The following is a 16,561-nucleotide window of genomic DNA, read 5'->3' as shown; positions in this document are numbered from 1 at the left end:
CCAGTTCCAGCAATAATCTCCCAAAAACAAAAACACAACAGATTAAATACTAAACAACATATGAAGCCAATGTCTGGATTTTACATACATAGATGTTTTTGAACTTCAAATAGTTATCATCAGATTCTACAAACTCCTCATCTACAATATTCATTTTCTGTCTGTTATGAGTGTGATGCTTTCTGTTTAGTTGAATCTTCACAAGATAAAGATCAAACACAAATGTCCTATTATATAATGGTTCCTGCAACAATGTTAGTGAAATATTTTTTGAACATTGTGTGATTGAATAAAATTGGTGTGGTGTGTGGAAGTAATTATGTCAGGTGCAGGTGAGTGACGATGGAAATAGTTGGCAAAAAGAAAAAAAAGAAAATATTTGGACAAGGTACGCACTAGACTAATCTCCTCTGTAGCAGATGATATCCATTATGGTAGATGATGGATAATGCGTTTTTTCTCATTTTTCAGATGTTAATGGGTCGGTGTGATTTAATGTTATGAACACAAACTCCAGTGACAATATGCGTAACTACCCAAAACATGTTTTTTTACAAATTAAAGCAAAATATTATAAATTTAAAGAATGTTTTAATAATTAAAAAAACATAAAATGATAAATACCCATTTTCACTTTTTATATTAAACTTGAAAAGTCAAATATTATTCATATTTATGTTAATATTTAATTAATTCAAGTATTTTTTTGTCGATATTAAGATAAATTTAGAAAATATTAATGTTTTGAGTATGAAATATTAGAAAAAAAAGGTTAATTTTTTTTAATTTACTTTCCATGTAGGCCAAAATGTAGAGAGATGCTCAGAATCGAAACCTCTATTTTTTTGACTAAGTCCATCACTAGTAGTTTTGGTGAAGACCTTTAGCCTATGAGAACATTTTGATGAAAGACTATGCCATATGATTTTTCATTTACTGCTATTATTAGAATGAATTTTCAAATTGTATTTAAATGTAGATCATAATGGTTTGGAATTAAAATTAGATGATGAAATTATACTTTATATTTTATATAACCATAATTTTTGCAAGTACTTTCAAATTTGAAATCATAGTTTCTAAGTTGTGATAAGAAAAAAAGAAAAAATAGTTCTACAGTGTTTAATCACTGTCATTTGAATACTGTAAAAAAAAACCGCTGACTTTTAATGGGAGAGATAGAAAGAAAAAATAAAAAGAAATAAATAAATATGACATATTAATAAGTGATTTTATGAGAAGGACCAGAGATAAAGAAAAATTGGACTCGGACTCAAATATTTAGAAATATGGGACGTTTTTTAATTTTTTTGAAAAGAGTGATATCTTTTAAAACAATAAATAAGATCATTCTGGTAAATATATTATAGTTATGGGATGTAGAAAATAGTTAGGAGGTGGAAAAAGCAAATGTCCTACGTTGAGTACATGTTTTTCTTCTTCACAACTGGGCTTTACAAGTTTGGGCCTAGTGATGGACGTTCTTTTCACATTGTACTTTAGATATTTATGTTGATGAAAATATATAAAACTATTAAAGTAAACAATCACTATGTCAAATAAAACCATATTGAATCAAATTTTCAACGAAAACATTCAACAAAAGGAGAATATGTTGGTCCAAAAAGTCAACTCGATTACTTATTTAGTTGAGTTATGTTCACATTAAATTAATTAAATTGAAAGATTAATTTAAATGGTTGACTTATCATGTTAAACTTATTTTAACCTCCGCATATGAATATTAATTAAAGAACACCCTCTCACAAATTCGTTTGAATAATACTATATTATTGAAAATAAATTTTAAATTCTTTAATAAATTTTATTGATGAAATATATTAAATATTTATTATATCGTTAACGGTACTATTTCAAATATTGATTGTAGTCTCAAACATAGAAAGAAAAAATGGAATGGGGATTAATTTGAAATTTCAATTAATGAACACACATGTGAAAAGAGAGACTGTTATTGGGCCTTTCTCTGACCCAATTTTGAACGAAAACGTGGCAAATTTTGTTTTCAAAAAAAAAAGTTATTGTATAAAACACTATTCCGTTAAAATAAAAAAGATGAATTTTCAAATAAAATTGAATATACTTCTTTTGAAAATGATGAGGCATTTTTAGAAAGTAACAAAGTTTCTAAAAGAAATAAAAAAAATGTTTAAAAAACTCTTATAGAAATATCTAATAAATATTAAGAACAGTGAACGGCGTCGTTCATCCCACCATGTTTCACCTACCCCCATTCCGGTTGGTAGCTATGCAACTTTGACCCGCAACTTTCATCTACTTCCACTATTTTATTTTATAATTATATTATTAATGATTTATTAATTAAATAATTAAAGCGAATTACTATATATAAAATAAAACGGATAAAAAAAGATAATAAAATAAATTGTCATTTTTCAGTTGGTCCAAAAAATCTGGCTGCTTGACCTCGTTTTCAAGTTTCAACTGCGGCAATAATGATTTTTTTTATTGCTAATCTTTCTCACTTTTATTATTTTTAATAATTGTATTAATGTTTTTCTGACAGATGATTAATAACTAATAGTATTACCCTTATGTTTGTTATTTAATATATATACAGCGCTTGGATCCCCGCATCTTTTCATCTGTGATCTGTGATTTTTGTGGCCATAATTTTTCTGTGATTTGGTTAAATTTCAGGTTTGTACTTGAAGACCTTTTTCTCTCCCTATCTTTTTGGTTTTTAGGATTCACTCTGAGATAGTGTTGGTGGTTAACATGAACTTATGATGTTTGCTAATTGTTTTCTTAATCTGTCTAGATTTGTTCTGCATGTTGTGGTTTTTGTCGGAAATGAAGAGTGTATTTGCTATTTTTTCTGGGTTTGATCTTCAGGGTTTGCTGATCTGGATTTATGTTTCTAGTTTTATACTGATTGACACCCCTAGTTGTTGTGGGGTGAGTTTGCTGGATTGTGGAATGCTTGACACTGATTTGCTTGTGGCGGATACACTTCTTACGATTTGTTGGGTTACTCTTGTCTGTATTTAATTTTAATTTTTTTAGATGAATGTGCTGTAAGATCATGTTGAACTTGGCTGTCTTTCTGTAATTTTGGGTGAACAAATAACTGCTTTGGTTTGCAACTCGATTATGTACTATTATTTGTATATTGGCACTTTTTTGGATTTTGAGTTTTGAGATCGAAGTTCTTTGCTGGATAATGCATGCGGTTTGTTTGGTAGTTGGGTTTTAGTATACGCACTAGTCTTTTAGAGTAATGAAGAGAACACACGAGCCTTAAGGTGCTCTGATGTCTTTATGGCATGATCGTAGGGTTATTTTGCGATCTCACTTTTTAAAAGAAAGTTTGGTAATTTCTCTACCTTTTTATCGCTGAATATTTCTTAGATGACACCCTTTCTTCCATTCCATACAATTGGAATATGTTCAAGATTGCTCTGCTGAGTAGAAGTTTAATTGATGGCATTGAGAGTTAACAATCAAGCTCTAATTGTCTTTGTTCATCGTAGTTTATAGCATTTTTTGTTTTCCTTCAATCAGAAATTCACGCCAGCTTTTTTGTGTACCTCATTCTTATTATTGCATTTGATTTCAATCATTGAGCAGGATAACAATTATGGCTCAACCCACAACAAGAATAGGCCTGGCTGGACTGGCTGTTATGGGCCAAAATTTAGCACTCAATATTGCTGAGAAAGGCTTTCCCATTTCTGTTTATAACCGAACCACATCCAAGGTTGATGAGACTGTAGAACGAGCAAAAGTGGAAGGAAATCTTCCAGTTTATGGCTACCATGATCCTGAAGCTTTTGTTAATTCCATTCAAAAGCCTAGGGTGATTATAATGCTAGTTAAGGCTGGGGCACCTGTTGACCAAACCATTAAGACCCTGTCTGCGTTCATGGAAAAAGGTGACTGTATAATTGATGGTGGCAATGAATGGTACGAGAACACTGAAAGAAGAGAGAAAGCAGTGGCTGAATTGGGTTTGCTCTACCTTGGGATGGGAGTTTCTGGTGGTGAGGAAGGTGCTCGTAATGGTCCTTCTTTGATGCCTGGTGGTTCGTTTGAAGCTTTCAAATACATAGAAGATATTCTTCTCAAGGTGGCAGCTCAAGTCCCTGATAGTGGCCCTTGCGTGACATATATTGGTAAAGGTGGTTCTGGTAATTTTGTGAAGATGATTCACAATGGTATTGAATATGGTGATATGCAGCTGATTGCAGAGGCTTATGATGTGCTGAAGTCAGTCGGAAAGTTGACAAATGAGGAACTACAAAGTGTTTTCTCAGAATGGAATAGAGGTGAACTTCTGAGTTTCCTGATTGAAATCACTGCTGATATATTTGGAATTAAGGATGATAAAGGAGATGGATATCTTGTTGACAAAGTTCTAGACAAGACTGGCATGAAGGGTACTGGTAAGTGGACTGTTCAGCAAGCTGCTGAATTATCAGTTGCTGCTCCCACTATTGAAGCATCGTTGGATGCTAGGTTTCTGAGTGGGTTGAAGGAGGAAAGAGTAGAAGCTGCAAAAGTCTTTAAATCAGGTGGCTTTGGTGAGATTGTGACCGATCATCCAGTAGACAAGCAGCAGTTGATTGATGATGTTAGGAAGGCTCTTTATGCAGCCAAAATCTGTAGTTATGCACAGGGAATGAATCTGATCCGTGCAAAGAGTGTCGAAAAGGGATGGGATTTGAAGTTGGGTGAACTGGCCCGAATTTGGAAAGGGGGTTGCATCATTAGAGCTATATTCTTGGACAGAATCAAGCAGGCATATGATAGAAACCCTAATCTGGCAAACCTTCTTGTTGATCCAGAGTTTGCAAAGGAAATAATTGATCGCCAATCTGCCTGGAGGAGAGTTGTTTGCCTTGCTATCAATTCTGGTATCAGCACTCCAGGTATGTCTGCTAGTCTTGCTTATTTTGACACTTACAGAAGGGAAAGGTTGCCTGCTAATTTGGTGCAAGCTCAACGTGACTACTTTGGAGCTCATACATATGAAAGGGTTGACATAGAGGGGTCTTACCATACTGAGTGGTTCAAGCTTGCCAAACAGTCAAGAATTTAGATCACTTTGTTTGAGCCCATGAGGATTTCTAATAAATGTAATGTTTTCTGCTCGGACCGTGTGCTGAGTTGAGTTTACATAGCCACTATGTGGTGAAGTGTTATTAGATTATTTCCAACTGAATTGCTTGATATTCCATTCTCCAACAACAATGTTGTATCTTTGCTGATTGTGCTTTGTGCTTGCTACAGAGTTGGTCCCAATTCCTGATGCCTTTTTAATTTTCATATTAATAAGCTTTCCTTTAACACCATCGATATATGTTATGTTACAGTAGGAGTTGAAATATTTTATTTCGTAGTTAACTTAATGTGTTTGATGTTCATTTATTGTCAAGAGCGATCAAGTTTGGCGAGTTAGAGAATATTCAGAATATCAGTAGATTATGTTAGAATATCTCTCTTGATTTATTCAGGTTTTGGTTTTATTATTCGTGGGCTTGGGCTTGTACTTCAAGTACTAGTGCTCAACCTAATTATTAATAGAAGTATCAGTACTTGCTTATCCCAATTGAAAATATCTCTTGTTAATTAAATTGAGTTTTCTTTCGATCTTTTTCTTCTTGATCCTACATTATCTTTTAATTATATGTTGTCACTTGTCACATCATTGAGATTCTCAGAGGTGAATAGCTTTTAGTGTTGTGGCAACTTATGATTGAATAGTAGCGATAAATGGATTTAAATAAAATCCTTATTTGCTCTGGCTTTGTTGTATACAAATTTTACATAGCTAGTGTGAGCCCCATATTAGTGGGGATAGTGTTTTCTCAAGCCAACTTAAAATTTGTCATTTTTTTCTTTTAATTTATGATTCAACAGTTCAATTTTTTGTTCAGAGAGGCCATCGACATCGATTAATCAATGTAATTGGCCTCCGTTTGAAGGAGTATTGGTTTTTCTTACTATATTTTCTACTTTAAATCTCTAATAATTGCGCACTACTGGAATTGCATACTTGTGTAGGTTGACACATTTTTGATTTGTTGTAGCTTGCCCCACAGATAATGACAAATCAAAATCTGGCTTGCACAGGTGTTGAGCTCTTTTCCCCTCCCATTTCCTCCACTTACTCCTTGTGTTTGAATAAGCTAGATGCGACTGGAGTAACATGCAAATTCCTACTCATTTTATGCTCCGTAGAATAATGCATACATTTACTTTTTCTTTCTTTTCCCATTTGTTGGGTTTGAGCTTAGATTTTACACTTTCCTTGTAAACATTTTATGTCAGGCCTTACCTACCTAATTGACCTGTTCAACCAGAAAATCAATGAATTGATCAAGTGTTTGCTCTACTTAATCCAAATAACCATCATATTGTAAAACCTGTGGGGAACAGGTCAAGGAGCAGTGCAGAACTTGTTGTTTCATTTTTTATTTAACTAAAAATAATTTTTGTCAAACAAATGCCCATTGTTATTGTTATGTTACAAAGGTTCATACACGTGGTTCACTTATAAATTGTTATTATTACCTTATTATTAAATTTGCACGTTACATTTGGTTTTAATTTAAAAATGTTATCTGACTTGTATTTTTTATGACTTACTTGAAGATCATTTAAATTTAACATTGAAAAAAATATGAAATTGTGACTAAATTTTACCATGATCGAAGTAGTCAATCTTGAAACGGTAACTGATATTTTGAAACACTATTTAAGAGTGGTTGAACTTTCCTTTTAGTTAGTTTACATTTGGCCTTTTCTTTACATTTCCACTTTCCTCTACATCTTCCTTCTATTTGAGCCAGTGGTTAGAAGTAACTGTGAACACATTTTTTCTTTGACATTTTCGTTTCTCTCTGAGCTTCTTTTGTTTCGTTTTCTTTGAAGTCTTCAGTGTCAATAATGAACTCAATGATTGAGAAGCCCATAATGATTTTTTCAATAATGAGCTCAATGATTGAAAAGCCTTTAATGTTTCTTGGCTGAATCAAGGATTGGCTCAATTCATGTGCAACTTTTACACAAATAATTTCTTGCCGCAATTCTTGTTATTTAGAATTAAAGGCATTGCAACTCTTGTTGATAATAACCTCTCTAAAAGAAAGTTACGAAGTTGAATCATGTTATTTGATAGGATCTCTGGTTTTACACATCATTACCTTTGCCTGCGTTACTTGCTGTCAATTGATATGCAAGAATCTATTCAAATCAGAAAGCGATATTGCAAGTGGTGACAAACCATTTGAGTATTTAAAAATAGCTTATAGACTCTGAAAAGTGACAAAGTTCAGGGTGGATGATATGTAATAGCTCTCATGGAAACTTTATATTTGGAAACAGCTACGAGCATTGTAGCAATCCCAGATCCTGATGCTATCAAAATTTCCACTGAAGATCTAAAGTAGTAGCAGTTATTGATGTTATAAATGGGAAATATAAAAATCATTTACAATTAATGTTTCAAGTTTACAATGACTCACTTCCCTTTGTTTTCCTTCTTTGCTAAAACGTGGACAAAAGAGAAAAAACCTCTTTTCTATCTGCTAAAAAAATACTCTCTCAATTGGTTTTATATGAGTGTGACCTTTTATGATTCCTTTCAAGTCATGTGTTCCCTCATGTTTTTATGTCACTCATACAGCCTAAAACTTGTGATTGCCTTGCTGTTGCATTCGTGTCCAATCTTTGGAAAGTTAGCTCACATAACTGCAACAAAGCTTTAATTGCTTATAGTTGTCATTTGTGTAACTATGTGAAACCTTACCCTCTTTCCAGCGGAGCATACCCCATTCGTGCTGCATAGCATTTGGCAGCACAGACACATGCATGCACGAATCATTATTGGAAGGTTTTTGATAGAAAATACTTTCTCCCTTTTGTGCTATTATCCTCAATCTTTTGGCCACATCTCTAACTGCCCCCAGGCCACTTTTCTTGTGTCATGTTTCTTGTTTCTTCTGTCAACCAGCTCAATACAACTTTTGCGTACGTAATCATCAAGAGAGTTTCAGGTTGGAATTCAAAATTCTTTCAGCATTTTTTTACCTCTACATCATTTAGTTTTGGAAATTTCACATTCATGTTTTCAACTAAAACGTCCTTTCACTCTTAATTAAGTTTGTGTTTTGCATTAATGATGATGATGTCTTGATGGATGACCAGACATTTATTTCTCTTCATATCTGGCATGAATTTCTATTTTGAACTGAGGTAAAAAAGAAAGTATACCTAAAGCTGGAGTTACATGATAGAAAATTTGACCCTCTTCTCTAGAATTCCTCCCTCCTTGAACTTGGAAGTTTAAAACCATCAATTTTTTCCAGGAAAGCTGGTGTTATTTGGCTTGAATACCACTGATAATGCTTCAATTCAAGCACATTTCTGGTGTGTTTCTCATGGCTCATGCATTTACCCTCTCACTTGGATGTCAGTTTCCACATTCAAATAATAATAACGTTCAACATAGAGTTAGTTTCAGAAGCGTAAAACTTATGATTCCATTACTTCAAAGAATGATTAGGGATATTTCCTTTGCGTAGAAGAGATGTGTGAGTACAAATCAACAAATTCAAATTATGTCGATGCATGGTTAAAAAATCCCAGCATCATATACAATGGACATTTAATCATTTTTTACTTCTGCTGTCAACACGTTTCTTCTCCTGTTTGCTTGCATTCTTCTTAGAACACTTGCTTCCATGATCTTGTTTATCTTTCTTAGATGCGTTGGTGCCATGACTGTTGTTGCTGTGACCATAAGCATGGTGATAATGTACAGGACCTGAAGAAGCATCTGAAGCCATTGAATCGTCACTTTCTTCTTCATCTACTTTGGCCCCTTGCTTCTTTCTCCTGTTCTCACCATAGATGTCATGATATCCATAATTTTCATTGCTGCATCCGGCATCATCTTCCTGCATGGGAGAGGCAATATACATAGTCCAACCAGATTCACTACTGCTACATCCTTCTGCACCACCCCAGATTTGTTTAAAAGAATCCATTCTGAGACAGGAAAGCTGTGTGTATGCCAATTCAAAGCAAAAACAACACACACTGGCAAGGAAACACACAGGGGAACAAAGAATGAGAATCTATAGCTGGTGAATGAAAATCTACATGGAACTTACATTAATAGAGATTCCTGATAGATTGCTTGATATCTGCTTATCTGTTTCAACTGCAAAAAGTGTGGTAAAGGGCCAAAAGGGCTGTGAAGTGAAATGGTAGATGCAGTGTGTGTGGCAAGGGCTTAAATTCAAGGAGGAGCCAGGAAGGTTCCTAATGCATCTTAAAATATTTTGAAAGCATCAATTAAACAAAGGGAATGTTGGGACTGCCATCTTTGGTCATAAGAAGTATCTATAAATAATATTTTTTTAACCTCTGCCTTTCCCATCTTAAATAGGACTCTGACTTTTATTGCATAATACAGATGTCCCAATAGCACAATGTGCACAACTGGAGGGAATGTAAAATCCCTGTCTTTGAATATGCTTTATTAAGTGCCTTTTCACTTTGTGTGTATCCATCATTGCATAAAATTCTTTGTCTTGTCTGTAGAACACAGGCCAATCTATCTCTCAAAACATGTGTTTTTTCTATTATAGTTTTATTAGTATGTAGTGTTTTGTTCTTCACTAATCCTTGTAGAGAATATGACTGATATTCTTACAGAATTTTCTCTTCCTATTTACAGGATTCGGATTCAAGACAATATTTACAGAGATCGAATTCACTTTCACTCCAACTAATAAACTGTTTGTTGATTTATATAGGTGCGTGTTTGTTTAAGTATCTTATATTGAAATGAGAAGCTGAGCAGTCTTTTTTAATGAACATTGATTAGTCTTCAAATTTATACTTCAACTTTAATATAATATGATGGCAGGTCGTTGTTGGTAAAGGTTTGTTGGCTAAACTAGTTTAGGTGTGATGTGATCGTGCTAACCACAAAGTTAGACCACGTAGAAAACCTACTAAGTTTGGTCTAATGGAGAAGGGAATTACTTCTTTTATTCATAAATCTTGATAATCAAATAACAAATGAATGAATTACAATATACATCAAAGGTGTCCAAGTTTGATAACGAGTGTATGACACATATACCTCTTTATGTTTTTTAAAATTTAATTAGGTTAAATATATATTTGGTTCTTGAAAATGTAAAATATAATCTTAAAATAAATATAATCTTTTTAAAATAGCTATATGAAATTTTGCGATATATTAATTCAAATATCAGCTTAAATTAGCATATCAGAAGTTGATATAGTTGAGTTAAAAACACTATATTTATTTAATTTTAAATTTTGAATATAAAAATGTATCAAAGTGTAGTACACATACAAATTTAAGTTTAACATCTAAATTTAGTACTAAAGATATATTTAATTTGAATTTAACTGAATTTTAAAATTTAAATTTTAAGGTCGCTTAAACCTACTACAATGATTTCACATGTATTAATTAGCATAAACTTGTTTAACTAGAGGACTGAAAACAAGGTTTGTAAGGTTGTAGGTGGAAAATGAAGGACAAATTGTAGGTTAAATTATTTGGGTAGGACAGGGAATAAACCTACCTTATATAGGTTTTGGGGATCCTAAATAAGTTTTTTTATTCTTTTCATACTATTATATTGATTAATGTGTACTAACTAACTGTTGCCACAAATAGTTTATATTTTTTGAAGTAAAAATGCATGAGTATTACCTTCACAAAATCACAAGAATCACAAGGTTATATTAAAATTGGATAAGCGTTTACAATTTGAGTTATACATACACACACACACACACATATATATATATATATATATATATATATATATATATATATATATATATATATATATATATATATATATATATATATATTGTAACACTCTTTTCTAGAACAAAGATTGCTTGTTGAAGCTCTTAAGTACCCTAATCTCATTACCACCTTCTTTTTAAGAAGTTATTCTACTTGTTATGTGTGGTTAAATATATTTAAGCTCTTGAATTCATTAGAAATTTGATAAAGGTTAGGTTATATCAAGTATTTCGTTTTTATGAAATCACAAATATTTTTTTAAAAAAAATCTTATTCAAATTAAATAAAACTATTATGAATATTAATTTTTTTATGCGGTTATATTAAATGTATAAAAATAAAATTCTATCGTTCGTAATATTTTTATTTAGCTTGAATAAAACTTATATAAAAGATACTTGTGATTTTTAGAAAGAGAAAAAAAAAACTCAAATCCAATGTTAGATTTGTTATTTTTGTTTGGAAATGCTTTTAACAAAATTATTTCAGTTAAAAAAATTAGTTGTGTGACTTGTAAACATTTTTGGTAAATTCATTTGCTTCACGACAAATATCCATGCTTTATTTTATACGAAAGACGACGCATTTGAATATTTTTTGACATTCTACATGTCAGCTAAGTCATTAAAAAAGGAAAAACAAAAAACTTTCCTCACGATGATGATGGTTAAACAAAGTCAAAGAGAAAAACCTTGTTATCTTGACACAGATAACGCAACTTTTTCCTGCATTTCCATAAATTATTCATGCACCATTATAAAGAAAATTCCAATTTTGTCCTTTTTCATATTATGTAATTTGAAAGGAAATTATAAATTGTGTAATTCGAAAATTGAAAATGATTTTCGGACTGGACAATCTGAAAAATTATTTTCAAAAGTTGAAGAGTTAAAAAAAATGGATTACACAATCTGAAAATACCTTCTGAATTATGCTATTTGAAAGTTTTTTTTTTTTTTAAATGAATTTTGGATAGCACAATTTTAAAGTCATTTTTGGCTTATAGCTTAATCCGACTTTTATTTTTAACTTCTAAAAACGACTTTAAATTATTCAATCCAGAAAAACGAAAACAAAAATTTGTTTATGTAGGGGTGAAGGAAAACATTATGGAGGTACAGTAAGAAACTACTGAAGGATAATCCAATGAGCCTAAAAAAAAAAAGCATGTAATATTTGGAAGGCAACATTATAGATCTAGATACATTAGCCCATTAATATGGGTAAACAATCCAAGACACACTATAAACTATCAAATCATTCTGAACTACACAATTTCCATGCATATAAAAATTAAATTAAAATTTTAAATATATCTCATATACATATTAATTAAGACCAAAATGGAGAATAACTATGCGCCATCTAATGATTTTTTCTCATAGATTAAAAAAAAATGTAACTATATGTTATAAAGAGATTAAAGGAGACCATATGATATTTTCTAATGACTAAGGAACAAAAAGTTTCTCTTTGCTCAAGTAGTAAAGAGTTGAGATACGATTACACTAAAATACACTTTAATTACAGACACAACCAAAAATAGAGACAAATCAAAAGGTAAAAACAAAAACATTATCCTCATAAATGGTTGTCCTATTTTCATTTTTGGTCCAGTCGTCTGAACTTGAAAGAAGTAGCAAAGATAACCATAAGCCCAAAACAACAATACTTTTAATTTAAACATTTAGGATGTAATTTGTCAAAATAACATATATACTTTGTCCACATGCTGGAAATAAATAAAAAAAATATTTATAATTATTGAATATTAATTAATATGTCAAATTATATAACGTAAGTCAAGATGGCCGAGTTGGTCTAAGGCGCCAGTTTCAGGTACTGGTCCGAAAGGGCATGGGTTCGAATCCCATTCTTGACAATTTTCTTTTTTTTTTTAATAATTGTCCTAATTTTTTTATGTCTTTTAGTGTTTTGTTTTTTAATTACTATATCATTTTTTTTTATGTCTTTCTCCTTTTTTTCTTCTCTTATACTATGCTTCCGTACAACATCAACATGTAACTTGATAAGACTTGAGAGGTGTCTGTCTCAATTTTGGTGTGAGTGAGACATGAGAGGTGTCTAGGGTTTCAACCATAGAAATCCACCATAGTTTATATCTGAAGTATGTGGAATATCCCCATAGCATATTTATACATTATCTATTGGAAAATGGTTAAGGTTGTGTGGATGGGGTTACTACAGATAATTAATAACAGCAAAAAAAGTGTGATGAAAAATAAAGAAAATGAAAGAGAAAAGAATAATACACGTAAAAAACCAGTGAAAAAGAAATCAAATTAATGGGTTCTTAATAGTAACACATGCCACGAGCTGAATGGTTTATATCTTACTTTGTATGAATATATGTGAGGATAACACTTATCTTTATTCTCCTTAATTTCAACCCTCGTGAAGAAATGTTGTAACGTAGAGGCATCTTCAAACAATATATCACTAAATATTATCTATTTACTATAAAATCACTAAAAACTAATTAATTCATATTTTCTTTCCTCTTTTAGTTTCATGATTAGTGGAAAGTGAATGGATGGAACATGAACGAACAGAAAAACATAAAAAATAAATTCTTCCTTCTTTTGTTTGGATTACGTCAAGAGGAAAGAATAAAAACCATGGGAATCACAAGAAACGAGATTATCAAAATATACTCATGTTTTTATTATTAAAGATAGTTAATAAATCCATTTTCTTTTTAAATACATAACTTTTCATGGTTCGTTATTATCATCTTTTGTTGTATCACTCAAATTCATTCAAAATGAAAAATTAATCTTATTTTAAGGTTAAGTCGTTGTAGGAGCACATAATGTAAAGGGTTTTGTTAGAAATCCAAGTGAGTTTAAGTTTCACATTGAGTAAAAATGATAAAGTTGAACACCATATAAGAAAAGGCACATAACTCCATCGCCTTAAAATTTTGGGTTGAGAGTGATGTCAATTTCTTATAAAGTTGGATTCAGGTTTTATTGATGTTTGTTCTCTCTAGTGAAACCTCTTCTTTAAACTTAACAGGTTTGTATATATGTGTGAGGTTTTGAAGTTGTGACATTCCGTTGACTGATTTTGCAGTGTTGGCATTTCCATGGCGCCGCGTTTTTTGAACGTGAAAATGAGATACCAAACAAGGCACTATGCACTATGCAAAGAAGCGTTTCGCCGCTGCTTGAAAAGTTGAGAAGAGTAATACCAAATCTTTGTGGCTCCTACAAAGTGAAGGCCACGTTGGTTAAAAAACAAAAGGGCTCCACTTTCACATGCCTAGATGCTGTGTTATCCTATGCTACCACTTTTCTCTCTCACTTTCATGGCTTTTTCGACTTCAATGCTAGCCGCGATTATTTCATCTCCATTCATTTCATATTTCCCTTAATTGGACAAACTATTTCATTTACACATCATATTTTTTTTCAAAGTTAAATATGGTTTTGGCACGATTTTCTAGTTTTCTTGGTGCTGTTATCGGTTGGATATTAAAAATACACTGATATTTTAAATCTTTTAAATATATTTTAAAACGTTAAAATTAGTGATAATTAATATATTATGAAAGTACAGTAGAAAAATAGTACACAAAAAACCAGCAAAGAATCTAAATTTCTTCGAACATGGTCCAGTCTTAGACTTTGAAAATAAATAATTATAGTTTTTCTAACTCAATTACGTTAATTTTTTTTTTTACGTGTCAAATGTGTTTCAGAATGGAGTTTAAGTTACTTATACCAGTTTAACACATTCCAACTCAGATTGTCTGGAATATAGAACACATTAACCTTGTTATATGTTAATAAGGACTATATTCATTCATTTTTAAAGCCTGTGTATTAAAATATATAAAAAATTTGGAACATGAATAAATTATAATTTTGCGTTCAAGTTTACGGATTAAAAATATATTTAAATATATTTTTGAACTCATGTTTTTTGTAACATTTCATATGAAGATTGACTTAACTTACTCCCAACATCTTCAAATTGAGGTGTTTGGCTGTTAAAAAAGTATTGGAATAATGAGATATGTAATATATCAACGTTACTTGTTGGTTCAACTTAATCTTGAGTTTAACTTGTTGTGTGACTCAAATTGTGATAAAGAAAAAGGGATGAAAGAAAAAAACTATAGCTTTATATTTGTTATGACTTTATCATGAACCCAGCAAAAGTTATTCTCTCTTTTTATCTCTAGATATTATATTTGGAATGTTCATTTTAATAAAAGAGCACTGAACATTGTTTGTATTCGGTTTTTGTATAGGTGATACCCCACTTTAATTCTTCTGGCTATTGTGTCCAACTACACACACACACTTCTTCGTTTCATAGCATCCCTCGTTCTCCTCTCAGAACTTTAACTCAGAAACAAATAGAATCACATATATGCTACATCCAAACACAAAAGAAAAAGGTGCAGAGAAAGAAAAAAAAAAAAAGTTTGGGTAACAGATAAAACAATTTCTTTTGTGTTAAGTGACACGCCGATATATATACCCTCTTTTTTTAACTCATGGATCGTGTTCAACAGAATGCAATTCTCATGCATGATCTCAAGATAGCATTACAAAAAGAATATGAAGAAAACCGTGTTTGTTCCTCTCTTTCAGTGCGATTGTTTTGCTATGTATGGTTTCTTCTTTTCACTTTCAATGTTTCATCATTAAACTCCATATTACTGGTATACAATACAAGGTTTCAAAGTTTCATTCATGGTCGTGTTCGTGTTCTACTTTATAAAACCTTAACAATATGCAAGAAAAGAAAACGAAAAGCATAATCAGTAGCAAAATATATAAGCCGGGAGATATATCCTTTCATTATGAAAAAAACAAAATTCTCAGAAAGAAACACTCATCTTCAGTGATCACATTCCGTGCTCTCACAAAACCACTGGAACATGAAATTGAAAAAAAGGAAGAGAAGTGTGTAGAGTGTAGAGCAAAACTTGCTGACCCATGAGGTTTTATTGATCCATTAGCCTTCACTCAGTGGATGAGGTTGATGAAGGGTTTCGTTGAGGTTCAGGTTCAGGTTCAGGTTGAGATTGAGCACCACAAGTACAATAAACTGAAGAAGAAGAAGAAGAAGAAGAAGAAGTGCTTGGTTTGGCAAGGTATGTGGGATTGTGGTCACCAGCCATAATGACAACAACCTCAGGCTCTGAGTTTGTGTATAGGATCTTGTTCATTGGCTGCGATTTCATGTTTTCAGCTTCAGATGATGATGATGACGACGATGATTCCGGAGAAGAATCACGTTTTCTGTAGGAGCAAACAAGGATCACCAATGCCACAGATATAAGAGCCAGCATCAATGCTAAGCCTCCAAACAAGTAAGGAATCGGTGACTTCCATATTTTAATTCCAGTAACACTCACCGATGATGATGATGATGATGATGATGATGATACAGTGTTTATTGGCCTCATCTTTCTCTCTTTCTCTCTCTTTGTTACTCTTTTCTCTCTCTCTGTTGATGGCAGTGAGGTGGGGTGGTTCTGAAATTTATAGCAGAAAAGATGGATTTTGATTTACAAAACTACCCTTTTGGCATTCAGGAAGATTCCCTTTTGTGCTTGGGTAGATGCTTCATGGAGATTATGTGATGATGAGCAGTGAAGTTATTACATTATTGATTTCTGATTTCAGAAGTGCGTGACATTATTATGGGATAAGTACTAAGATTATATATTAC

General features: G+C 31.9%; 3 protein-coding genes and 1 non-coding gene across 4 annotated transcripts; 2 read left to right on the top strand and 2 right to left on the bottom strand.

Annotated features, from left to right (window-relative positions):
* The first annotated feature begins 2,454 nt into the window (after nucleotides 1-2,454).
* Nucleotides 2,455-5,336, top strand: LOC114185846 (6-phosphogluconate dehydrogenase, decarboxylating 2). The gene is made up of 2 exons (XM_028073783.2): nucleotides 2,455-2,682; nucleotides 3,613-5,336. The coding sequence occupies exon 2, from the start codon at nucleotides 3,623-3,625 to the stop codon at nucleotides 5,081-5,083; it is 1,461 nt and encodes a 486-aa protein (XP_027929584.2). The 5' UTR covers nucleotides 2,455-2,682; nucleotides 3,613-3,622; the 3' UTR covers nucleotides 5,084-5,336.
* A 3,167-nt stretch (nucleotides 5,337-8,503) lies between these two features.
* Nucleotides 8,504-9,455, bottom strand: LOC146885971 (protein SOB FIVE-LIKE 3-like). The gene is made up of 2 exons (XM_085673250.1): nucleotides 9,162-9,455; nucleotides 8,504-9,087 (listed from the first exon to the last, which is right to left on the bottom strand). Exon 2 carries the CDS (start codon nucleotides 9,033-9,035, stop codon nucleotides 8,658-8,660), a length of 378 nt encoding a protein of 125 aa, XP_085529376.1. The 5' UTR covers nucleotides 9,036-9,087; nucleotides 9,162-9,455; the 3' UTR covers nucleotides 8,504-8,657.
* A 3,195-nt stretch (nucleotides 9,456-12,650) lies between these two features.
* On the top strand, nucleotides 12,651-12,731 carry TRNAL-CAG (transfer RNA leucine (anticodon CAG)). The gene has a single exon. It is a non-coding gene; the product is annotated as a tRNA-Leu (tRNA).
* A 3,117-nt stretch (nucleotides 12,732-15,848) lies between these two features.
* On the bottom strand, nucleotides 15,849-16,295 carry LOC114185762 (protein GLUTAMINE DUMPER 6-like). The gene has a single exon (XM_028073667.2). It carries the CDS (start codon nucleotides 16,293-16,295, stop codon nucleotides 15,849-15,851), a length of 447 nt encoding a protein of 148 aa, XP_027929468.2.
* Nucleotides 16,296-16,561: the final 266 nt, after the last annotated feature.

The sequence above is a fragment of the Vigna unguiculata genome, chromosome 5, assembly GCF_037176805.1.
Source record: "Vigna unguiculata cultivar grain cowpea cultivar isolate G323 ecotype 2 chromosome 5, ASM3717680v1, whole genome shotgun sequence".
Taxonomy (NCBI): domain Eukaryota; kingdom Viridiplantae; phylum Streptophyta; class Magnoliopsida; order Fabales; family Fabaceae; genus Vigna; species Vigna unguiculata.
The sequence above is the reverse complement of the archived record's forward strand: the minus strand, read 5'-3'. Positions and strand labels throughout refer to the sequence as shown.

Coding starts and splice junctions, on each gene's coding strand:
- LOC146885971 (XM_085673250.1), bottom strand. CDS start 9,035: ATGGATTCTTTTAAACAAATCTGGGGTGGTGCAGAAGGATGTAGCAGT.
- LOC114185762 (XM_028073667.2), bottom strand. CDS start 16,295: ATGAGGCCAATAAACACTGTATCATCATCATCATCATCATCATCATCA.
- LOC114185846 (XM_028073783.2), top strand. CDS start 3,623: ATGGCTCAACCCACAACAAGAATAGGCCTGGCTGGACTGGCTGTTATG.